The following is a 23814-nucleotide window of genomic DNA, read 5'->3' on the forward strand; positions in this document are numbered from 1 at the left end:
CGTTCCTCCCCTCATGAACCCCTGAGAGCTTGCCTTGTCCGGACAATGCCGTGCCATCGAGTGCCATCGCTTCCCCGCTCTGAAAGCAGAAACGGTCGCCTGGCAGGACACAACTGTGTGTTGACACATGTGGCACAGACCAGCTTCTCTGGCACCTGAGATAAAAATGAAAGCCCAGATAAAGTAGAAGAAAGTGTTAAGCACTTTCTGGGTCTTCTCTCGTCTCTGCTGCCAGAATGGGAAGACCATTCCCTGGTGCCTCTTCAGAGGTTGTCCCTGTTGCTGGAAACCTCTCTGATTATATCTAGGGAATGTTGGCTCTGATCTCACTTTTCCCAATAGCTTCCTTGAGCAGAGCAGAGGAGAAAGAGCAAAAAAGACCAGGAGTATGTGCTTTCTCTTCAAAGCTTCCTCAGTGTCTCATCTTGGCCTTTGTAGGCTCGGGGTGGGCAAGGCACAAGGCAGCATCCCCATGCTCTGACAGCTCACTGGTGAGTGTTTTCCTCTCCAGGATATTTAAAATTGTTCCTTCTTTTCACCCCCACTTGTTCTCAGGGTGTTCGACTGTTAGGAATCGGGACGTTCTATGTTCTTAAAGACTACACGTGCACTGCAAACAACGAGGTTTCAATTGTTCGGAGACCCATGTTTTGTATGTCCAAGGTGGTTGCAGACGAATGCAACCTCGGCTACAGTGAAGATGACGTTCCTGGTAAGAAGATGGATTTAAACCTTTGCTTGCTCTTGCATATGCTAACCGCTGTTAAGGCATGACTGAATGCCTAAAGATGTCCTGAGAGCAACCTTGGCTTCTTCAAGCTGAACAGGCCACCAAGGAGCAATTTCTCAAAGACCCCTTGGGTGTCCTTTTTTAGTGATATGCCTTCAGCTAGAGGATCTCCTCTTTAATTGCTCTCACACTTGGCTCCATATCATTCATGGTTATGCAATGTTAGGACTACTGCTTTCAGACTGTAATTATTGGAGCTGCTTTTTCTAATGGCACTGAGATAAAGCTCATGCCCCGCCTTTGTGGCACCATCTACCTACTCATAAGAGCAAAGGCCAGAATTCCTGTTGACTCTTACAGGCTCCTTCTAGAGCAAAGTGGATTTGAGTCACTTGTAGACAGACCAGAACCAAAGATGAGGACAAGAGTTTGTGGAAGGACTGGTGGATGGCCAGATCTGCCGTGATTTCTGACCAGTGCAGCTGCAGTGTGATATGAATAATGCTGTGGGGCAGGAAGAGCTTGGGTGTGTGTTTGGAGGGGTTCTTCTCTTTGTTCCTCTTTCTGTTCTCTAGCTGATGTGCGAGTCATCCCTCTGAGGTGTGAGGAGCTCTCTGTCTGTGCCCAACTACCTTTCACAACGGTGCAATGTTGTGTATACGAGACCGCAACATCATTATTTCGAGCCATCTCTAAAAGACAGGACACGGACTTTGTCTTCAAGGCCATTGGCATTCTTTCCATACGAAACAGGGAAGTCACTATGAGATTTTTTGATGACTTTCTCCTGGCTGTGGACGGCTCTGGAAAGCTGCCGGAAGCCCTTCTCAGTGTAAGTCCCTGTGCTACACCTCGTCCTTCTGGACACCTGTCAAAGGATGAGTGAACTGATTTCTGGCAGCCTGTGAGGACCCTCCCGGTCACGGGGGCGGTCATGGTTGAGAGCAGTGCCAACTCTGCGGTGTCCTGCTCTCCTACGCAGGGGTCTAACTGACATAGGAGAATCCAGGAAGAGTCACCTAGACTAGATCAAGGCTCTACCTAGCTCAGCATCCCACCGTCTGTCCTAGAAATGATAACGGTGAGGCTTTGGTGGGTTCAAAAGTAGATGTTGTCTAGAGAAAGAGTCCAAGACCCCTCACAGAAAGCCAAGGTTTAGTTTCCCTACGTGTTAACAGCCATGGGGTGGTCTTACTGCTTTTGAATCAACTTCTTGGACCACATTTGGGATGCTGGGGCAGCAGGCAAAGCAGCTTTAGTTCCCCATGTTCCTGTTGTGCACCTGAGAGACTGCAGCTTGCGTGGGGCAACACATGGCATTATTGCTCCCTGTCAACTCCGAGCTGTGCAGCTTCTACCTGAAAAGCTGAGGGGCTCAAATTAGCCAAAGAAAACTTTGTTATAGGATGTCCGAGTGGCCGTGTCTTCTCTGAGCAGAAGAAAGACTTTATAAGCAAGGTAAAAATGTCCCTGGAATGCTCTCACATATCTCTGTCTCTGTTTCAGACCCCAGGGACGAGACATCTGGTGGTATCAGGCAGAGAAAGTCCTGATTTTCACCTGGGTCCTGGTGGTGTCTTTGTGTTGCCACAGTACGTTCACTTCTCGTTGGTTGAGGAACTCAGGCGACTTAAGGTTTCCCCTGATTCATCTCTTTCTTCTGAGTGCAATTTCAAAATGGAAAGATCCCAGAATTTCCTGCACATGGATTATACAGGAAAACTGTCCCTGAGTGGGTACCAGATTCACACAAGTCCTATGTTTGTGACATAGCCATGCCTTTGGTGAGACTTGAGAGCCCCAAGTGCCCCTAAACGCCTGCTTCCCAAGTCCCTGGGGGACAGCAGAAGTGATTTCCCCTCCTGTGCTTGAGTGGGGTTCTTCAGAGCTCTGACCTGAGCCTGGGGCTGCTCAGTAGTGTCCTTAATGGTCCTGGGGATGGTGGTTGTGCGTTACGGATGCCCTGACACGAGCCTGAGAGGCTCTGCAAGAGATCTGCAGGGCAGAGTTAGAATTCAAACCAACCTTGGCCAGTTGGGTAAAGAGAGTAGTCTGTTCTCCATGTCCATGAACAGGAAGAGGAGAGGAGAGATGGTCTTCAGTGAGGGTGTCAATTTTTTTGGAGTTAGGATTGGGAAGCCCTGGAGCAGACTGACAGCACCTCTTGTGTGCTCCCAAGCCATGAAGGTCTTGATTGTGTCACTCTGTTTCCTAACAGAGTCCTCAAGGATGTTGCATATTCTGCTTTGGAAAGCAGCAGCCTTGAGAGAGCTTCTCAGATCTCCCCATGACTGCATTGTTAATGGAAGATGCAAAGGGAATGTGGTGATCCTTTCTTCAATCTGGCATCTTCTCATTTCCAGGTTTGATTTTACACTTCCCCCAAAGAAAGAAGTCCTGGAATGTCCCTCTGTAGGACCTCTGACAGACACAGAAGATAGGGAGGAGGAGGAAGAGAAGGAGGAGAAGAAGGAGGAAGAAGAGGGTGATAAGCAAATTGAGACTGATGGTAACGTCACATCTGACTTGAGAGACTGGGGGTGGGCACGGGTGCTTGTGTGTGGGTGTTCCTTTAGTCCTCAGCAGGAGGTGGTTGAAGACAGGGACAAAACGTGGTGCCCTGGGAGGGAAGGCTGCATCTCTTGTGCCTCGCTCTACACAGTGAAGCTCAAGTCACCCACTATGGAAGAAGAGCTCATGGCAGCACAGGGCTCTGTACCTGCTATATATTGTGAGCTGCTCCTTATCTTGGGAAGCTCTGCCTTGAGGTGCCAAGGGCAGAGGGGTCTACATCTCCCACAGATCCTGTGCACTTGTGTTCAAGTGCAACTTGAACTGCACTGTGCACTTGAATGTGGGGAGAAAAATTACCTGCAGATGACTTTCAAAAGGCTGCTAAGCTGTGTCAAAGGCCTTCTAGAGAGCGAGACCTCTTTGAGATGATGGCATCAAAGGAATTGGACTGTTTTATCAGATGCTGGAACTGATCTGCCTGTCATTCTTGTTAAATAGCCCCAAAGATGCTTTCTGAAGAGTCTTCCCCTTGTATAGTTCCAGAGAGTCCTCCTACTGAACGTCTCCCTTCTCGAGGAAGGCGGTCCCGGTTTCCATCCACTCTGTCTGTCCTGAAGAAAGGAAAGGCAGGGAAAGGCAAAGGCAAAGGAAGAAGATCACCTGGCAGGTGAGGCTTGTGGAGAAATGGATGAGGGGGACCCTGTGCTCTTGGATTTCTTAAATGAGTCGTTCCCCTGGTAGGCAGTGTTGGTATTGCCTCTGAAGGATTGCTCAGATTTGTCATGGTGACTGATGTTTGTGTGAAGAATTACTCCAGGAGCTGAGGAAACTTTTCTCTTTCCCTTTTGATGTCTACGAACCTCCTCTTATTTCAGTGTAAATGATGCTGCTTTTTGAAGAAAAATGAAATTCAGAACATCCTCCCCCAGCAAGACAGAGCAGTGTCTGTGTTCACGGCTTTCTACCTTGGATTTAGCCAACTGGAAGTCTCTGATTTAACTCCAGATCTCGTGGTCGGGGGGGGTGTTGTCTGGCTGTTCTGGTTTTTGGCTGGGATACAGTTAATTTTCACAAGAAGCTGGGAGGGGACACAGCCAGGACAGCTCACCCAAACCAGCCAAAGGGATATTCCATACCATATGACATCATGCTCAGTATATAAAGGGGGTCCTGGCCGGGGAGGAGGGATCGCTGCTTGGGGATGGGCTGGGCATCAGGTTCTGCAGATTGCCTTGTGTATCACCCGCTTGGTATATTCTTTTATTAGTATTGTTGCTATTTCCCTCTCCCTTTGCTGTCCCAGTAACCTGTCCTTATCCCAACCCACAAATTTTACCTTTTTCTTCCCATTCTCCTCCCCATCCCACCGGGGGTGAGCGAGCGGCCGCGTGGTGCTCAGCTGCCGGCTGGGGCTGAACCACGACAGTCCTTTTTGGCGCCCAACATGGGGCACAAAGGGTTGAGATAACGACAGATCTGACCCAAACATGTTAAAATAAATGTTATATGCATTTATTAAATTAGTGAAATAGTCACTGGTCACAATGACGTTTTCTTTGGTCACATGGCTGTGGTATGTAAACCCGTACTTGCTGTATGTATTCCTTACGGCGCTGTTCATCACCTCTGGGAGAGGGGTCAGGACTCTCATTTGTGCTGTACTGTGTAATATCGACTGGTGATATGATAACATCACTGATCACACAGCGGGCTCGAATAGGAAACCCCAATTGCCCAGGAATTCTGGAAGTGATCACGGACTGGCCAGAAGGCAAAGGTCTCGGAATGTTGCCAGAGGAGGAGGTGACACGCACCAGGAGGCCCCAGCGTATGATAAAGTGCCAGAAAATGAGAAGCCATATACCCTGTTCACTGATGGGTCCTGTCGCATGGTGGGAAAAGCATTGGAGGTGGAAGGCCACTGTATGGAGTCCTGCACGAGGAGGTGCAGAAGCTGCTGAAGGAGAAGGTGAATCGAGCCAGTTTGCAGAGGTGAAAGCCATCGAGCTGTCTTTAGACATTGCTGAACGAGAACAGTGGCAGATGCTCTACTTCTCTACTGATTCATGGATGGTGGCCAATGCCCTCTGGGTATGGTTACAGCAGTGGAAGCGGAGCAACTGGCAGCACAGAGGCAAACCCATCTGGGCTGCCAAATTATGGCAAGGTATTGCTGCCCGGCTAGAGAAGCTGGTTGTTAAAGTACGTCACGTAGACGCCCACATACCCAAGAGTCGGGCCACTGAGGAACGTCAGAACAACCAGCAGGTGGATCAGGCTGCCAAGATTGAAGTGGATTTGGACTGGCAACATAAAGGTGAATTATTTATAGCTCATTGGGCTCATGACACCTCAGGCCATCGAGGAAGAGATGCAACATAGAGATGGGCTCATGATTGAGGTGTGGACTTGACCATGGATGCTGTTGCACAGGTTATCCATGAATGTGAAACTTGCGCTGTGATCAAGCAAGCCAAGCGGGTGAAGCCTCTGTGGCATGGAGGACAACAGCTGAAAACTAAACCTGGGGAGGCCTGGCAGATCGACTACAGCATACTCCCACAAACCCGCCAAGGCAAGCGCCATGTGCTTACAATGGTGGAAGCAACTACCGGATGGCTGGACACCTATCCCATGCCCCATGCCACCACCCGGAACACTATCCTGGGTATTGAAAAGCAATTCCTGTGGTGACATGGCACCCCAGAAAGAACTGAGTCAGACAACAGGACTCACTTCCGTAACAACCTCATAGACCCCTGGGCCAAAGAGCATGGCATTGAGTGGGTGCATCACATCCCTTACCATGCACCAGCCTCTGAGAAAATCGAACAATACGATGGACTGCTAAAGACTACCCTGAGAGCAATGGGTGGTGGGACCCTCAAACATTGGGATGCGCATTTAGCAAAGGCCTCCTGGTTAGTCAACAGTAGGTGGTTTGCCAATCGAGCTGGCCCTGCCCAATCCAACCTGTTACACGCTGTAGAAGGGGATACAGTCCCCGTAGTGCGCATGAAGAATATGTTGGGGAAGACAGTCTGGGTTACTCCTGCCCGGGCAAAGGCAAACCCATCCCTGGGATTGCTTTTGCTCAAGGACCTGGGTGCACTTGGTGGGTGATGCGGAAGGATGGGCAAGTACCTCAAGGGAATCTGATTTCGGGTGAGAATAGCCAATGATTTAAATTGTATGAAGTTAATTGCTACATAACCCTGCCATGTCATCACTACTACAAGTGCTATATGCCGTATCAATGGCATTACAGTAAGAATCACCCAAATTAATGAAGGCTGAACTTTGATGAAACTGAGCAAAGTGCAGTGACGACGGAACTAGAACTGACTTCAGCAATCAACACCCAGCAACATCCTCGAAATCTTCAACCCGCAGACCGTGAGCATGGACCGCACCAGATACACCCGCCACGAGCTCCGGATGCAGCTGCACCAATCCAGCAGCATGCACCATCGCTCCTGCCCTGAGAGACGGTTATGAGAGATGGAGCCCAATGTCATGGACTAAATGAACTCAAGGGACATTTTACAGGGACGGCCCATAGGCTAAGGGAATGATATCTCTGTGTGTGTATATATATGTATATATATCTCAAAGACAGGAAAAGTGGTGGTGATTAATTGGAAAGTGTAGGATCTGGGCATGACATAGGTGGTATAGAATGAGGGGTGGATAATATCCTGGGTTTTGGCTGGGATAGAGTTGATTTTCACAAGAAGCTGGGAGGGGACACAGCCAGGACAGCTGACCCAAACTAGCCAAAGGGGTGTTCCATACCCTATGATGTCATGCTCAGTATATAAGGGGGTGGGGGTGCTGGCCAGGGAGGAGGGATCAGGGACGGGCTGGGCATCGGGTTCTGAGCAGTGAGCAAATTGCCTTGTGTATCACCCGCTTTGTATATTCTGTTATTACTATTGCTGTTATTTTTCCTCTTCCTTTGCTGTCCTTATCCCAATCCATGAGTTTTACCTTTGTCTTCCGATTCTCCTCCCCATCCCACCGGGGGGAGAGGACCGAGCGAGTAGCCGCGTGGTGCTTAGCTGCCACGCTGCTGGCACAGGAGGAGTGCCAGAGACAGCTAATTGTCAGCATTGCTTTTCTCCCTCAAGCGCTTCCTCCTTCTCCTGCACTGGATGCCCCCAAACCACAGCTTTTGGTGTGTGACCACCACAGTGCAGTTGGCAGGAGGAGGCTCATGGTCCCTCCAGACTCCGGTTATTGCAAAACTCACTGTTGTTGTCTTTGTTCCCTCAAGACGGTGACCACATGTTGCTGTTACAGCTCATGTGAGTGCTACAACTCAATGTTTTCTTCCTCCACTGTTGACGTGAGACCAAGCAGCCAAATACATCTACATCTCCAGCAGAACTGCCGTCTGCTGCAGAGGCTGGCACTGAGCTACTCATGAGCACAGGGTGGAGAACAGCCTCATCCCATACTGACGTTAGCTCACCCTCTTGGTTATTTTCAGCTTTCTGCCAAGAATTCAGGAGAAGTCCTTGGTGGTGGTGAAGGACAGCAAGCACCAGCAAACTCTCGGTGTCAGACCTCAAACCACACTTCCCGTTTTCAGAAAGGAGAAGAGGACATCTCCATCGCACCAGGAAACCAGTCCACAGGTCAGAGTCTGGATCAGCTCCGGCAGGGGCTGAAACGGGATGCGGGTGGAAGTCCTAGGGGATGCTGGACCAGGTCATTGAGGGCTGCTGGTGCCCTCAGGGCCTCCAGCTCCTCCAACCAAGCCATCTTTGTGGCTAGGTGATGTGCTGACCTGCTGAACACCACTGGAGGATTTCATCTCATGGTTCCTGCTCTGAAAAACAGCAATTCCCTCCCCTCATTTACCTCATCATGAGTGATGTCAGCATGAGAACATGGGGCCAGTGTGGAACTGATGTCCCCCTGACCCAGAGGGCTGTGTTGGAGTGACTCTTGTTCATTTCAGGGGGGTTTCAGAGGGTGGAGCAGATCATGCTGGAGGGCTGCACAGACCTTGTAGCCACTGGCATCTCCACTGCTCAACGTTCAGAGCAGCCTCCTAAAACTTGTCCTCTGGTGCCAATGCAGGCTAGGTGGTCTCATGAAACATTGACAGAGATTTGGCCACACTCACCACTGCCAGCGATTGGGAAAGAGGAGAGGACTGCTCCCTTCCTGCACAGAGCCATGGTGAAAAAGAAGCTGGAGAGTCCACAGTGTCTATGCAAAGTGAACATATCCACCAACCTCAGCCCGAGAAACTTGAGCAGCAGCTGCTGTCTGAGGCAAAAAAGACTCCAACTCCTGAGCTCTGGGGCTGGGTATGGCATCTTCTGCTTCCCTCTGAGACCCCAGTGCCAGGCAGCCCCAAGCTGCCTCCAAGTTGAAGGCAGGGGGAGGCAGGAGGGTCTCAGCCAGAAGGTGAGAGAGACCTTTCCCTTGCTGTTGCAGCCAGCTTTCCGTGCGAGCAAACTACACCCTGCAACTCTTGGAGACTTACCACATGCGTCAGGGAGAGTGGAGCAGGAGAGTAGAGCTGAATCGGCAGAGGAACTACAAAGAGAATCAGTTATTATGGTAAATCCCTCCGGCTATGGATGGTGTCTCCCCATCCCTTGCAGTGCCCTTCCCTCCGCAACCAGGACTCCTCAGGGGAAGAGGGTCTCTCACTGGCACCCCTCATGGGAGGGCAGCAGGCACCTGCCATCCAAGGGCCAGCTGTGGGGCACTCCAGTAGAATTTCTAGGTGGGACCAGAAAGTTGTGGGTGGCCAAAGAATGATGGATCCCTCTGGTGCTTTCCAACTAAACACTGAGATGCCTTGCCCTGTGGGTCGATGCCTGTTTGGTCCAAAGTCTCATCCTTTGCCCGACCCGTCGCCAGGTTGACTGCCTACACATGGGACCTTGTTGTTGCCTTGGACGTGAGGTCCCGTGTCCCATCATAGAAAGTATGGAAATGCCAGGGAAGCAGATCCCGTAACATCCAGCCTGAACTAAGCCCGTACCATTTCTGCGCCCTCCTCCCCATGCAATAAACCCAAACTGTTCTTCCTTAATGCCGCAGCATTGGGCGGCAGATGACTCTCCGGGATCCAAGGGAAAGGTATCTGGACTTCTGGCAGAACAGAGGACACGTGAATATGATGGGGAAGTCTGTAAACGTGGTCCTGAGCCCTCCCAGGGATGGGAGACCGCCCCATCTCCGTCTCTTCTATATTCCTATTAAATCCTGTCTCCACCTGTCTTCTGGGTGGCTGTGCTCCCTCTTCCTTGCTGGTGTGCGGGACTAGGCTGGGCTCTTGGTGCTGAGTACATATCCACGGGGCATGCGTGGCACTGGGGGCTCCAGGCTGAGCAGAGATGCCCATGGGGGCTCTGGGACTCACTATGGGGCTGATGGAGTGGGGTGAGGGACCCGATGGGCACATGGGGGCCCTGAGGTCCATGCAGGGCTTGGGGACACCAGGCATCACTCACTGCACGCACTGTGGTGCATGGAGGAACGGGGAGGAGGAGGCGGTGGGATGGTACCCAGGGGGCTGGGGGCTGCCTGTGAATGTGGAACGAGGAGCTCTGACCCCCACTGAGTCCTTCCCTCTCTGCCCAACCTGTGTCAGGGCCAGAAACAGCAGAAGCAGCTCTGGAGTCACCAAAGCACCCTTTCGGAGGTGTAAAATTGGGGGGCACGTGGAGAGGATTCTTTCATCAATAATGAATACACAGGTGGTGTTTTAATATATGGATGAAGAACACAGGACCCTCAACCGTGCCCTCCACCTCGGCAGAGTGGGACGTACACAGGGTGGTCCCAACACAGGGCACATGGAACCATTTTGATGTCCCTGTTTGGGCACCTGGGGTGTTTTGGGAGCCTGTGAGCATCAGCAGGGGAGAAAAAGGCAGGAGCAGGATGGCTCTGGGAGAGCAAACTCCCCATCCTCGCCAGGGTGAGGCCCCTTCGGCATGCCCAAGGGAGGAGAAAGCTCTGGTGGGGGGCGAAGGAAGAGGGGATCAGACTGGCATTGGATCCATCTCTCTTGGCCAATTTCAACCCCAGGCCATCTCGTGCCACCCGCTCACATCTCTGTGGCACAGGCCCTGTCATAAAGAGGCTAGAAGGACAGAAAATGAGGTTTCCTCTGCAAACCAGGCAGGAGCAAAAGGCCTCGAGGAGGAAAGTGTGGGCAGCACTGACCAACACACCCCATCAACTGGGCTACCAGAGGGCAAAAATGGGATGTGGGAGGATTAAAAGTGTCACAGAAGCAGCTGGAAACGTGGGTTTGGGTGAAAAGCAAGGGCTGAAAGGCAGACCCCAGTGTCAGCACAAACCCTGGAGACACGAGCTTGGAGGATGAAGACCCCAAACCGAGGAGCCCTGCAAGGCTGAGCCCAATGAAGAGGCTCAGCCCAGCCACGCTGCCTGCCCTGGGCTTCCCCGTGCCTGAGCGATGCTGCCGGGGAAAGATTTCTCTGCCGGGGAAGGATTTCTCTGCAGGGACCGTGGCCAGGCAGGGAGGTGGCAGAGGGGCCCTGGGGATGTTGGATGAGGGACCCTGGGGACACCCCGGGTTACCTGGACCTCCCTGCGCAGGGCCTTCCCACAGCATCACTCAGCTCCCCGTGGAGATCCTCGTGCCATTTGTTGTATTTTAAACTGAATTGCCACAAACTTGTTGTGTCACGCACTTACAGGGCTATGAAGTCACTTAAATACGCACCTCTCGTATAACTTAGACGTAGCTGAAACTATTATTGCCCCCCCCAGCACAATATCCCCTCGACAGCGCTGTCCTTTGCACCTCGGTCCCCAGGTGCCATCCCAGCATTGCCAGCATTTTGCACAATTTAGGGCCCCGTTCCAGATTGCCGAGGCTCCGAGCAGCAGCATCCAAGTCCGTTTGTAGCCGCCTTACTAAAATAGCACGGGGTTTTTGTTCGCCGGGCCGTGCTGGGTGCCCCGTGCCAGGGAAGGGGACGGTGCGGGCGCTCTCCTCCCCGCGGTCCCGGCGTGTGGCAGGACTTCTTCTGCTGTGATCGTATAGTGGTCAGTACTCTGCGTTGTGGCCGCAGCAACCTCGGTTCGAATCCGAGTCACAGCAACACTTTTGCCAACAGCCCAGTGCACGGAAAAAGCCGGGCTGGAGATGCGAGGGAGGCGGCTGCAAGGAGGTTGGTTTGCAAAGACACCGTGCCCCGGGAGGGAGCACGCGCTCTCAGCAACTGCGCTCACGCCTACAGAGATCTCCCAACCTGTAGTCACCGCGCAGGGTGTCTCCGGTGGGACTGCAGTGACAGCTTCCCCGTGCCCTGGGAACGCGCTCCAGCTTCTCCATTTTCCAGGCAAAGCTTGAGAATTTAGAGGAAGTCACCCAGCTTCCCACCTTTCCCTCGCCCTTCCTCCCAGTTCTGCAAACGGGGGACCAGAAGACACTGTGGCCGCCCCGCAGAGTGAGAGGAGGTGGGAGGCAGCAGCTTGCTGTCCCTGGGCTCAGCTCCCCCCTCCTGCCCTCCAGGCTAGGAAGCATCTGCCACAGTGCCCACTGGAGAAGAAGAAGGAAGATCAAGCTGATGAAACTCCGCTGCTGGCTCTCCCAGCTCCTGGGGAACAGAATTTCTGCTGCAGCACCTCCAGGAAAGCTTTCATGGCAGAGGCAAAACCCATACAGGCGCTGAGGGATGACCCTGACACACTGTGGGTCTGGGATCCAGAGGTCTCCTGGGCACCAGGAGGCAGGTGGAGATCTCTGGGGTGCACCAGGAGGTGTTTCAGCTTGAAGGAAGCCTTTTAAACTGTTGCCTTTACTCTTCAGGAACCTTCAGACCACGGAGACACCCTGTTTGCTTGGGTCTTGGTGCCCTCTCCTGACAGCTGTGCAGAACTCACCCTGGATGGCAGCTTTCAAAAAAGAAATAAAAACGAACTGCATAAGGTATCACGCAGGTCGCGCTCGGGGCTCAGCTGGTGAAGAAGACACTCCCCAAGCAGCGGGTCTCAATTTATTCACCGCTGTGGGGGTAGCTGGAGGTAGCAGGGGGCTGCCAGCACTCGGTTGGATTGGCTCAGGTGTCCGCAGGGCTCGTGCTTGGGCATGGCAGAGGGAGGCTTTTTTATTGCACAAAATAAATTATTTTTCTTTCAGACCTTATCCATAGCAAGAAATGGAGAGCAAAATTCGCTTGGCCTTTACCTTTAGGATTTGCAGTTGATAGGGCACTACTTGCCCAACTTCACACTCCTCCGATCTTCATTTACTCTTTTACTAAAAACCACGTACTTCTTTACTCAGAGAAAGCTCAGAAAGCATCTTCCCTTCTAAAGATAATACAGAAAGAAGACAAACATCTACAGAAGTTGTCCTTTAGCAGCAGCAATACCTGTCCCAGTTTTACACCGCTGAGAAGCAGAAACATAAGGAAATACATAATTTATCCATCCCATCCCTCTTTTTTTCCTCCCGGAAAGTCAGTTTGGGGTACAAGGCCATTAAGCTCAGCTGAAGAATTACGTACTGTGTTTGAGTAACTGATGTATGTCCAGGCTGAAAAATGTCAACATCCCAAAGGGGATATTTTTCATCCAAAATTACTCAATTTTCTGTTAAAAGAGTTTCTATTTTGCAAAAATAACCTGAAGTGCGTATATACATACACAGTGCAATTCAGGGTTGGCCGAAGAAGTGTGGCGGCCCCACGGGTCGCTGCAGCCTCTGCTCTCGCGTGAACCACCTTCCCTTAAAATGACACAAGGCTCTGCTTTGGTCGGAGTGGGTTTGGGACAACAGGCAGCAGAATCACAGGATGGTTGAGGTTGGAAGGGACCTCTGAAGATCATCTGGTCCGAACCCCTACTCAAGCAGGGAGACCCAGACCTGGTTGCCCAGGACAATGTCCAGACAGCTTTTGAATCCCTCCAGGGATGGAGACTCTACAACCTCCCTGGGCAACCTGTGCCAGGGCTTGGTCAACCTCACAGTAAAAAAGTGTCTCTTGATGTTCAGATGGAGCCTCCTGTGTTCAGTTTGTGCCCGTTGCCTCTGGTCCTGGCGCTGAGCATCACTGAGGAGAGCCTGGCTTCCCTCCGAGGAGAGGTGCTCCAGCTTCCGCAGCTTTGTGGGGGTCAGCACGGATGAAAAAGCAGGTGCCAGGAAACCAACCTTTGAGGAAGCTGCTTGAGGATCGTCGGTTGGGGCACCTGAACACCCCCGGAGGGAGAAAGGACCAGGGGAGGAAACCCGCTCCTGCACCCCGGCTCCTAAAGGATAAAGCCTTCGCCTGAACAGGGGCTTGAACCCTGGACCCTCAGATTAAAAGTCTGATGCTCTCCCAGCTGAGCTATCCAGGCTCCTGCCCAGGGGCTTGGGGGACACTCCACACGGCCGGCGGGGACCCCGCGGCACCGGAGGGACAACGCGGGGACTCGCCTCGGCCCCCGCCACCCCTGCCTGCACCTGCCGGGCTCTGCACCCAGGTACCGGCCCCGGCCCGGCCTCCCGCCACGGGGGGATGTGTGTTTGGGGTGGGTGTGTGTGGGGGGTGTCCGTGTGTCCCCGTGTCCCCCCGTCCCCCCGTCCCGGAGCAGAGGAGCGGCAGCTCGGGGCTCCCCCCTCCTCTTCCCTCCCCGCGGCCGCGATGGCGCAGCGGGCACCGCTCGGCGCTGTGGCCGCAGGGCCCCCGGCTCGGATCCGGGTCGCGGCGACGCTTTTGCCGAGAGCCCGGCGCTGGGAACGGAACGGCCGGGCCGGAGACGCGAGGGAGGCGGCTGCGCTGCCGGTTTGCAAAGCCGCCGTGCCCTGGGAGGGGGCCGCGGGCTCGGGGGGGCTCCTGGCGGCCCCCCTGCCTGTGCGCTGCCCGTTCCTCCCGCTCTGCGGGCAGGGACCCCTCTGCGCCCGGGAACCCACCCTGCCAGCCCAGCCCAGCCTCCAGCCCCACGCAGAGCCAAAGCAGCTCTCCCCTCCCTGGGAGGAAGAAGGAGACATCTTCCTGTCAGTACAAGACACTGACTTTTCTGCAGCCAACCCACCCTGCTGAAGCTCTTTACTCCTGTCCTGGCCAAGCTGGAAGCAAAGCCCCCCCGGACAGGCCGTGGGCCTTTCTGCCTTCCCCACGGAGCGAGAAGAGGGTGGGGGTCGGCAGCTTTCTGCCCCAGAGCTCAGCTCCGGAGAAGGTGCTGAGTAGGAAGGATTTGCACCCAGAGGATCGAAAGGCCACGCTCCAGATGATCTTGAACTTCTCCCAGAGCATCCTCTGCTCAGCACTGCTGTGCACTGGCCCATGCCCCACCGCAGCACACTGGGAAGGCTGGAGCAAGCCCACGAGCAGTTGGGTTCTGCTCTACCATCATGGCTCACCACCATTCACCTCGTCTTCACCCCTTTGCACCCTAGTCCCTTCCATCCCGTGCCCCTCCAGGCGCTGCCAGCCTGGGTCACCCTGCCTTCCCCTGGGTGCGTCCCAGGCCCCGAGGGTCCCCAGTCCCTGGTGCAGGCAGGGCCACCTGGAGCCCTGCCCATGCGGGATGGGGGCTGCAGGGGCTCCCCCCAGCTGGGGCTGGTGCCACGGGGGCACCCACAGGGACCTGGAGCCCACGGCAGCGTCCGGGGGCTGGGTGCCTGCCGGGGGGGATGCAGGGGGGATGCTGCATCCCCCTGGGGCTGAGCACCTGACGGGGGGGATGCTGCATGGGGCGGCCTGGGCAGGGGGGCACAGAGCGGGGACAGTGCCCAGGGTGGCACCGGGGGACGCGCTGCTGCCACAGGCCCGAGGGGCTGCCTAGATGTGTCCTCACCTGTCCCAGCCCTGATGTCTCCCAGAGGTTTGGGGTCCACCTGGTCACATTGGCAGTGCCAGCCCCCCTTTGCCAAGGGCAGGAGGAGCGGAGAGGTGCTGCATTAGCGCAGGCAGGGTGTGGGCAGGGAGCGGGCAGCCCCAGGCAGCCCCGAGGCGTTCCCCCAGGAGCACGGTGCGGGGGGGGGGGGGGGAAAGTGCGTGGCAGCCACAACGCCAGCGCACAGCGGAGGGACACCAAAGCACCGGGAAGCTGCTGAAATTCCGTGCCTGCTCCACTGGCACCCTTGGGGCACGGAGAGCCCCTGGGCACCGCTGGGCTGTCTTGGCAGGGCATGGCATGTCCGCAAGGCCAGTCCTTCGTCCCTCCCCGTCCCTCCTCCCCATCACGGCCAGCCCCTTGCAGCTCTCCCCTCCCCTGCAGCCCGGGTGCCTCTTGGCTGGACCTGCGTAAAAAATATAAAAGGCTGTTTTGCTTGGCGACGTCCGGAGGATCCTGGCTGAGCTTGCCATGGGGAGCAGCGGCGCCGGGGTTGCGTTGCTGACGCTGTCGCTGCTCCTGCAGCCTACGACCCAGTTCTGGCTCTTCAACGTCCTCTTTCCACCCACCACCACCCCAGAAGCTCCCCCGACCAACAGCACGCCGCCCGTGGTACTCGGTAAGGTCACGCCAGCACGGGCACCACGCGGGGTACGGCTGGGCACCCCGGGTGCCACCCAGCCCCCTGGAGCCGGCGGTGAGGTTGGGGTGCCGTGCTGCCGGCACCTCGGCGTCTCTTGGTTGTGGTGGCCCTTTGCAGTCTGGAGCTGGAGCCACCAAGGGGGGTGACACATGGCTCCCAGTGCCCTCCCACCGACCGGGCTGGGGACGTAGGGCTGGCCATGGAGCTGGGGGGGTGGGGGGCAGGCTGGGCACCCCAGAAAGAAAATGGGGCTCCAAAATCTCCCAGCTGGCCCAGAGGGTGTTTTAGGGTTTGCTCGGTTCGGGGGGAGGCTCTGCTGGCAGAGGGACGGGGGCTGCAGCACGTCCTCGTCTGCCGCTTCCCACGGCTGCTGCTGCCGGTGCAGTGGGCCAGCGGCCACCACCCCTTGCTTGCCCACAGCCCACCCCATCCCGTGTCTTCTGCCGCTCCCTGGCGATGGTGAGGTCCTCCTCTGCTGCTGCAGAAGGGCATCCATCTCGCATCCCACCCAACGTCCACCCTGCCCGGGGGTGGCATAGAGAGGAGCGAGCCCTTGGCAGAGGTGCCGAGGGAGGGGAAGGGAGAGGTTGGGGCGTCACCTCAGGGTGATGCTGGTACCTCCATCCTGCACGGCGCTGCCTGCCTTCGCCCCCGTGCCATCACTGGGGACTCGAGCTAGGGTTTTGCCGTGAAACCTCTGCTGAGCAGAGTTGGGTTTTTTCTCCTTTCCCTTGAATCAGGCCGAGTTTCCCCTTTTAAAAGAGAAGAGAAAAAGCAGAACGTCCCTGCCGCAACGCTGAGGGCTGACCCCGCAAACTCCCTTCCCAGAGGCATCAGAGAGCCGGGGACGGTGTCTGGAGCCTCAGTGTCCTGGGGCTGGTCCTGCCTGGCCATGCTGGTGGCCAGGAGACCCGGGTGGCCGTCACGAGGTGCCTCTTCTGTGATGGTCGGAGCATCTCCCCGTGCCCCCGGTGCCAGCCTCAGCCCCTGTGCTGTGCCCAGCCGGGTCCGGCAGCCCCATGTGCCGCTCGGCATCCGTGCGTAGCCCATCCCCCTGGGCCGGGTGTCCCAGAAACCCCCGGTGCCCTTGGGACCGCCGATAACCCCTCTGCCCCCACAGGGGCTCCCTTAATAATTACCTAATGTCCTCTGGAAGGGGAGGCAGAGCTCAGGGCTGTGTGCCGGGAGCGGGGGCGCTGGCTGTGCCGCGGGGTCCGGCCAGGCACCGGCAGCGCTCTCAGCCACCCTGGCACCCCCAGGAGCCATCAGAGCAGCTCGTGGTCCTGCTCTTCTCGCTGCCCAGGGAGGTCCTCCCTGCCCGCTCCCTGCCTGGGCTCTCCTACGCCAGGGTGCACTGGATGGTCTGATCCACAGCCAGGTGCTCTGAAGGCAGGATTAGACCCTCCCTGTATCCCTGGAGAGATGCCACAGAGGTGAGGGAGCTGTGAAGCAGGTTGAGGGAGGCAACCGCTCCATCTCCTTCACCTCTCACATAGGACGAGGCTTTCGGAGGCTGCAGCCGTGCCCCTGCTGTGCTGTGGGAGCTGGGGCCGTGGCGGGTGGGATGGGGGTAGAGCATCTCCAGGCCAGGCTGCCCTTCGCACCCTGAGACGAGGACGGTGCTGTGGCTCCCCCAAACACCCACGCCCATGGACCCCAGGGTGCAGGGACACCTAAGGCTGGTAGGGACCAGGGGAACCGGGGCACATCCTCCTCAGGTCAAAGAAGCTCCTCGCCTGCATCCTTCAGCCCCCACGCCAGGCAGCGTGGCTCCCACCCCACAGCGCTTGTGGGGTCCCGCAGCCACACCAGAGCCCGGGTCCGGGTCCCCGAGCTGCACAGGGCAGGTATCTATAGGGACTTTAGGGCACAAAGCAGCTCCTGGTGTCCTCAGGGGAAGCGCCTTTGGTGGGACACGTCGTGAGCCATGTAACAGACAGTGCCTGCAGCGCGTTGAAGGTCCACGCTGTCCCCAGCCATGTGTTTCGGGTCTGTCCTCAGACCCGCTGGGGCTCTGGGGTTCGTGACCCAGCGCTCCCATCCCACCAGGCTCGCAGCCGCTGTCCCCTGCCATCCCTTCACCTCTTGTCCTCGCCCTCGGGGTCGGCGCGGGCACCGGGAGCTCTTGGCTCCTGCACGCCGGCTGGGAATGCGCTCCGAGGCATCGGCACAGGCACATATGTCAGGGTGGCGCTGGGATGGGTGTCCCATCCCTGCCAGGAACCACACCAAAACTCCCAGAGACAGACCAAACGCCCCGGTGATGGTCACCCTCCATCAAGGGACCCCAGGTCACGCATGTCAGACTGTGAACTTGCTTAAACCCACGCTGTGTTTACCGTACGCGCTATTTGCACTGAATTCCTGCAGGGTACGGTTCCGCTCGGCGCCAAACCATTTCAGAGACCTTGTTCAGCCTGCGCGGAGGGTTTAAAGTTCAGGAAAACAGCGCGTGGGCCTTGGGAGCCAGCACCGGGATGACTTTCACCTCCCCGGGGGACCCTGTGCATCCCCGAGCTGTCCCAGCACCCCAGGGCAGGCTGCCGGGGGTGCGGTAGGGCTGGGCAGCCCCCAGCAGCACCGACTCCTGCGCCCGGGCTGCAGCGAGGAGAGGAGGATGGAAACCCAGCCAGGCAGGGGGGATAATCCAGGATGCTTTGTGCTGGTGGGGATTGGCGGGTTTGGGCTGGGGGTGGCAGCTCTGGGGGTCACCCCGTGGGAAAGGCAGCTTGGGGGGGTCCCTGAGGATGCGTTTTTAGCATCACTTCATGTTCACCCCGTGGCTGCATCTCGCTCCTGCGTTGGAGCAGGCTGTTCTCCAGGGATGCTGCTCCAGCAGGTCCCCGGGTGTCCCTGGCTGGGCAGCCCCAGGGGACCCCTGCCTGGGGGGGGCCGGGGGAGGCACTGCGCCAGGGGGACGGGGTCTGTAGCTGGCTCTGCTCTCCCTCTGCGGTGCCGCCAGTGCCCGGGTGTCTCGGGAACCAGCTGGAAGCAAAGCTGGACAAGCCAGACGTGGTGAACTGGATGTGCTACCGCAAAACAGAGGACTATTTCACCATCTGGCTCAACCTCAACACCTTCCTGCCAGTGGGAGTTGACTGCTGGATCGATAACACCAGGTACCGCTCACCCCCGCCCCGGGAGCTCCCCAGGGAAATGACCTACCAGGGATCTCCCTCCCCTTTCCTCCCCCCCGCTGGCCACAACATGGAAAACCACAGGAGCATCACGGGACTGTTTGGGAACAGAGCTGGCTGGCTCCTGCTCCGAGCGGCCGTCCCTTTTCCATGTCGCTGCCATGTGCCAGCCAGACCGTCCTCAGCACCCACTGGAGATGCTGCCACCCTGCCCGGGGCCGCAGGGCGAGGGGACCACCGCAGCCTGCTCCATCGGAGCCTCCTGCCCCGAGATGCCAGGCCATTGGCATGGGCGCTGGCTTGGCACCAGCCCACCTCCCCACCCACGCGAGACTCGGAAACAGCCGCCCGGGTCCCAGCTGCCACCCAGTGAGCTCTATCCCAGCCCTTGGGGATCCGGGTTCTTCTGCTACTTTCCGTCCTGTCCCCGCAGGGTGGTGTACAACCGAACCGCTCGGAAAATGTCCAATGCCCCAGGGGTGCACATCCGCGTGCCTGGATTCGGCAAGACCTATTCCGTGGAATACCTGGATCAGAGCAAGCTGGCAGGTGCGAGGAGAGGCACGGGGCATCCGGGGCTCCCACGTGCTCCCTGCAAGTGGAGAGGGGTCTCCGTGTCTCCGGGGGAGACTGGTTCTGTGGAGAGCCCAGGCCACCTGGGAGTGAGGGATGTGGGACCTTCGAGTGCTGGCAGGGACCACCTTGCACCCAGCGCACACGGGACGTGTGGAACCGTTACCTCTGGCTGGAGCCACCAAGCTACAGGGCTTACCAGAGGACGTTGTGGCCATCATCAGGACCAGGGTAGAAAAAGGTCAACAGGAGAAGACCACAGACCTAATTCCCACCTGTTGTCTCTACCCGTAGGTTACCTGCACACCCTGGTGCAGAACCTGGTGAACAACGGCTACGTGAGGGACCAGACGGTTCGGGCAGCCCCCTACGACTGGAGGGTCGGGCCCCGTAAGTTTGGGGTTTGTGGCCAGACCACCCATGCAGGGAGGGAAGCAGAATGGGTCTCAGGGGCTGGGTGAGCCAGTTGGGGCTGAGGAACCCCTGGACAGGGACGGCTGCCCATGGTGGTGGTCGCTCAGCCATTCGTGGTGCTCTCATGTGAATGCATGGTGGCACTTGTGGCCTCTGCGCCCACACTGCTCTCAGGTCGGGGCTCCTAGGGTTCATCCTGGAGCCCTGTGGCCATGAATGAGGTGGCCAAGAGCTGATGCCCCTCTCGTCCACAGAGGAGCAGCCCGAGTATTTCCAGAACCTGAAGGCACTGATCGAGGAGATGCACGATGAGTACCAGCGACGCGTCTTCCTCATCGCGCACAGCTTGGGCAACCTGAACATCCTCTACTTCTTGCTACAGCAGACGCAAGCCTGGAAAGACCAGTACATTGGGGGGTTCATCTCCCTGGGTGCCCCCTGGGGAGGGTCCGTCAAGCCCCTGCGTGTCCTGGCATCCGGTGGGTGACTCCTTGTGCGCAGCCGCCTCTTTGCTTTCTTTCCCTCCAGCAGAAATAGAAGGGTGGTGGTGGGCAGAGAAAGGACATGGTGGTGGAAGAGGTGGGGGACAGAGGACCGAGGGGTCTGTGGAGGCAGCACTCACGCTCTGGTGCTGATGCCCCTGCATCCCGCTGCATCCCGCTGCATCCCACGGCGCAGAAAGCTCCACGGAGGTCCCTGCCACAGCCCTGACAGCAGGACAGTGGCCCAGGGCGTGCCCCGGAGCTTCCCCTGGTTTCCACGAGTGGGGCTGGTGGGTTTGTGTGTATGGAAAACTGCTGTCTGAAGGGTCCACCTGCAGCCTGGCCATCCCCCTTCCCCTACACCAGCTCTCACCAGCCAGCCTGCAGCACACCGTGCACCATGCCCAGGGCCAGCTCCAGGGCTACGGGTGGCTCCTTGAAAGCCGAAACACCCATCCTGGGCAAGAAAAGGGCTCAGCCAAAACTCTTGGGGCCAGGGAAGGAATTTGGGGCATGCTCACCCCCTTCTCACTGCCGCCCCAGACATCTGCGCCACCTCCACGCATGTGGGTTGCTGGACCTTCACTCCAGACCAGACAGCCCTTCTGCAGCAGAGGACATGGAGGGCACCCAAGGGACACTCACGCTCTCCTGCACCGCTTGCTTGGGTCTCCCCACATCTCACCGCCCATCCCCCTGAGCCTTGCTGTCTGCGGGCTCTGCCCTCCCTTCGCCCAGTTCCTCTTTAGGCTCTTTTCAGCCCAGAAAGCCACAGCCACTTGCCTAATGCTGACAGCCCAGAATATCTACAAGTCACAAGCTGAGCCTCCAGAAGCGCGTGGAATTAAAATCATGTGCTTGAAGATTTTAACATCTGGCCCCTTGCATCACCCCTAAGTCATCTCCTCGTATTTTCCTCTGCTGCCACAAGGGCCAGAGACATTTTTAAGGTAATCTGAGATCGTTGCATGGTCTTAGGGCTCCAGACACACCAAAAATGCCGAGGCTTGAGGGATGCATGCGGGTTGGCCGCCCGTTATCAGCACCCCCATGGGGCTCAGCTCACTCCTGTCCCTGCAGGAGGGTGTGGAGGTGCTGGGGTTGCAGGGAAGGTCCGGGGCTGGGTTGGTCAGGGCCATCACACGTCCAGGTTTGTTTACCCTCAACCCCTCCTGGCAGCTGGAGATGTTATGCTGGAGAGAAGAGTTTGGAAGGTTGTTCTGGATATCTGCAGCCAGAGGGGTGAGGAGAGGACGTACGGTCATGGGCAGGACAGGGGTGAGCAGGGGCAGATCTGAGGTGGACCCGTGCCCCGGAGACAGCTGTGAGTCACCGAGGGATGGGCTGATCCCAGCACAGCCGCCCAAGGGGCACCGTCTATGAGGGTACGTTTTGGTGCTGTTTCTGATGAGCCCCTGTGTGTCCTGCAGGTGACAATCAGGGCATCCCGCTCATGTCCAACATCAAGCTGCGTGAGGAGCAGCGAATGACCACCACCAGCCCCTGGATGTTCCCGACGAGCCTGGCCTGGCCCGAGACCCACGTTTTCATCTCCACGCCCTCGTACAATTACACCTACCGAGACTACCGACGCTTCTTCACTGACGTCAACTTGGAGGATGGCTGGTACATGTGGGAGGACATGAAGGACTTGCTGAAAGGCTTACCTCCTCCCGGAGTGGACACGTATTGCCTCTACGGCACAGGCTACCCCACCGTGGAGACTTACATATATGACGAGCGTTTCCCTTACGAGGACCCCGTGGACATGATTTATGGTGACGGGGACGACACCGTCAACACACGCAGTTTGGAGTTGTGCAAGCGATGGCGCGACCAGCAAAAGCAGAAGGTGCACGTCCAGGAGCTGCGAGGCGTCGACCACCTCAACATGGTCTTCAGCAACCTGACGCTCAGTTCCATCAACGAAATCCTGCTGGGAAGCCCAGAGGAGCAGGGGGAGCCGGGGCAGGTGAGCTCCAGCCCAGAGGCAGGGAAGGAGGGGAAGATCCTACGTGGACGGAAGGTCCTTAAGGAGCCCAAGAAGAACTGAAAGGAATGAGGGCCAGCTTCCCTCCGTGCTGGGAGCCACCACGAGCTGCCGTGCAGGGGAGCAAAGGACTCGGAGCTGAGTTTGGAAGGAAAAGGAGCAAGACCAACAGCTCAGGTGGATGGGCTGGCACCCACTTCCATGCTGATTGGGGTTTTTTTTTTTCGGGAACGGCGATTAATTATACTTCAGAGGCTTGTCACTTCCCACTAGCGGGTGGATAATTAACCGCGCTGCCAGCTCATTAACATCACACTTGCGAATTACGGCGTACGCACAAGCCCTCTCGCTAGCAAGCCATGTTTAGGCACTTTAGAGGCTGCGGAGCCCGCGGTGCCGTAGCCTCCGCTCACTTGGGACATAACGAGTGACCAGGGCGGTCACGAGGGTGGCACGGGGGTGGCACGGCAGGTACGGCTTGCAAGAGCACCTCTGCCAGCCGCCAGCGTGCAGGCAGCGAGCTAGGCTCCCCGGGCAAGACCGATCAGCAGATTTACAAAATAATAAACACACTTTGCTTCTGAGCGCTGAGCCTGCCTTGTCCTTGCACAGCGGGTCGGTAAAGCCGGCCCTAACCGAAAACGGAGGAGCTCGCTGCGCAGCAGCACCCCAGGAGCTGGGGCTTTGGGAAAAGCCGCGTGCTCGGCGATGCAGCCGGGGCTGGTCACGCGACCGGGCTTGGTGACATGAGTGGGGCTGGCGACGCGACCCGGGTGGCAACACAACCGGCGCTGGTGACACAAGCAGGGCTGGCGATGTGATCAGGACCGGTGGTGCAACTGGGGTGGGTGATGTGACGGGGGCTGGCGACGCGCCTGGGATGACAATGCAGCTGGTGCCGGTGGCGCGACAGGGGCTGGTGACACAACCGGGTTTGGCGATGCGACCAGGGTTGGCAATGCAACCTTGGTGTGGCGATGCAACCGCCTCCGCGATGCAAATGGGGCTGGCGATGCAACTGGGCTGGGGATGCAACCGGGTTGGCGACGCAACTGGGATGGCGATGCAACCGGGCTGGCGATGCAACCGGGCTGGGGATGCAACCGGGCTGGCGACACAGCTGGGGCTGGGGATGCAACCGGGCTGGCAACGCAACCGGGCTGGCGACGCAGCTGGCACTGGTGATGTAACCAGGGACGGTGACACAGTGGGGGATGGCGATGCAACTGGGACTGGCGACACAGCCGGGGCTGGGGATGCAACCGGGGTCGGTGACACAGCCGGGCTGGCGATGCAGCTGGGGCTGGGGGTGCAGCCGGGGCTGGGGACACAACCGGGGCCGGTGCCACAACCGGGGCCGGTGACAGGGCAGGACTCCACATCCCCCTCCCGCCCGGTGCCGCCGCCGCGGGCAGGGGACGCTCCGGGCGGGGCGGGGCGGGGCGCGGCGCGGCGGGGGGCGGAGCCCGTCCCTAAACGCTTCTCTCCCATTGGCTCCGGTA

General features: G+C 57.4%; 1 protein-coding gene and 2 non-coding genes across 3 annotated transcripts; 2 read left to right on the top strand and 1 right to left on the bottom strand.

Annotated features, from left to right (window-relative positions):
- The first annotated feature begins 11276 nt into the window (after positions 1–11276).
- Positions 11277–11348, top strand: TRNAH-GUG (transfer RNA histidin (anticodon GUG)). The gene has a single exon. It is a non-coding gene; the product is annotated as a tRNA-His (tRNA).
- Positions 11349–13518: 2170 nt separating this feature from the next.
- On the bottom strand, positions 13519–13591 carry TRNAK-UUU (transfer RNA lysine (anticodon UUU)). The gene has a single exon. It is a non-coding gene; the product is annotated as a tRNA-Lys (tRNA).
- Positions 13592–15451: 1860 nt separating this feature from the next.
- On the top strand, positions 15452–22896 carry LCAT (lecithin-cholesterol acyltransferase). The gene is made up of 6 exons (XM_054840260.1): positions 15452–15692; positions 18679–18835; positions 19287–19402; positions 19721–19816; positions 20095–20319; positions 21753–22896. The coding sequence occupies exons 1-6, from the start codon at positions 15545–15547 to the stop codon at positions 22373–22375; spliced, it is 1365 nt and encodes a 454-aa protein (XP_054696235.1). The 5' UTR covers positions 15452–15544; the 3' UTR covers positions 22376–22896.
- The last annotated feature ends 918 nt before the right edge of the window (positions 22897–23814 follow it).

The sequence above is a fragment of the Grus americana genome, chromosome 13, assembly GCF_028858705.1.
Source record: "Grus americana isolate bGruAme1 chromosome 13, bGruAme1.mat, whole genome shotgun sequence".
Classification (NCBI taxonomy): Eukaryota; Metazoa; Chordata; class Aves; order Gruiformes; family Gruidae; genus Grus; species Grus americana.

What these genes read in the sequence shown, in the direction of transcription:
- LCAT (XM_054840260.1), top strand. Translation starts at nt 15,545, where the DNA reads ATGGGGAGCAGCGGCGCCGGGGTTGCGTTGCTGACGCTGTCGCTGCTC. An exon ending in TGCTGGATCGATAACACCAG is followed by an intron (nt 18,836 to 19,286) that starts GTACCGCTCACC and finishes CTGTCCCCGCAG; the next exon opens with GGTGGTGTACAACCGAACCG. An exon ending in CGACTGGAGGGTCGGGCCCC is followed by an intron (nt 19,817 to 20,094) that starts GTAAGTTTGGGG and finishes TCTCGTCCACAG; the next exon opens with AGGAGCAGCCCGAGTATTTC.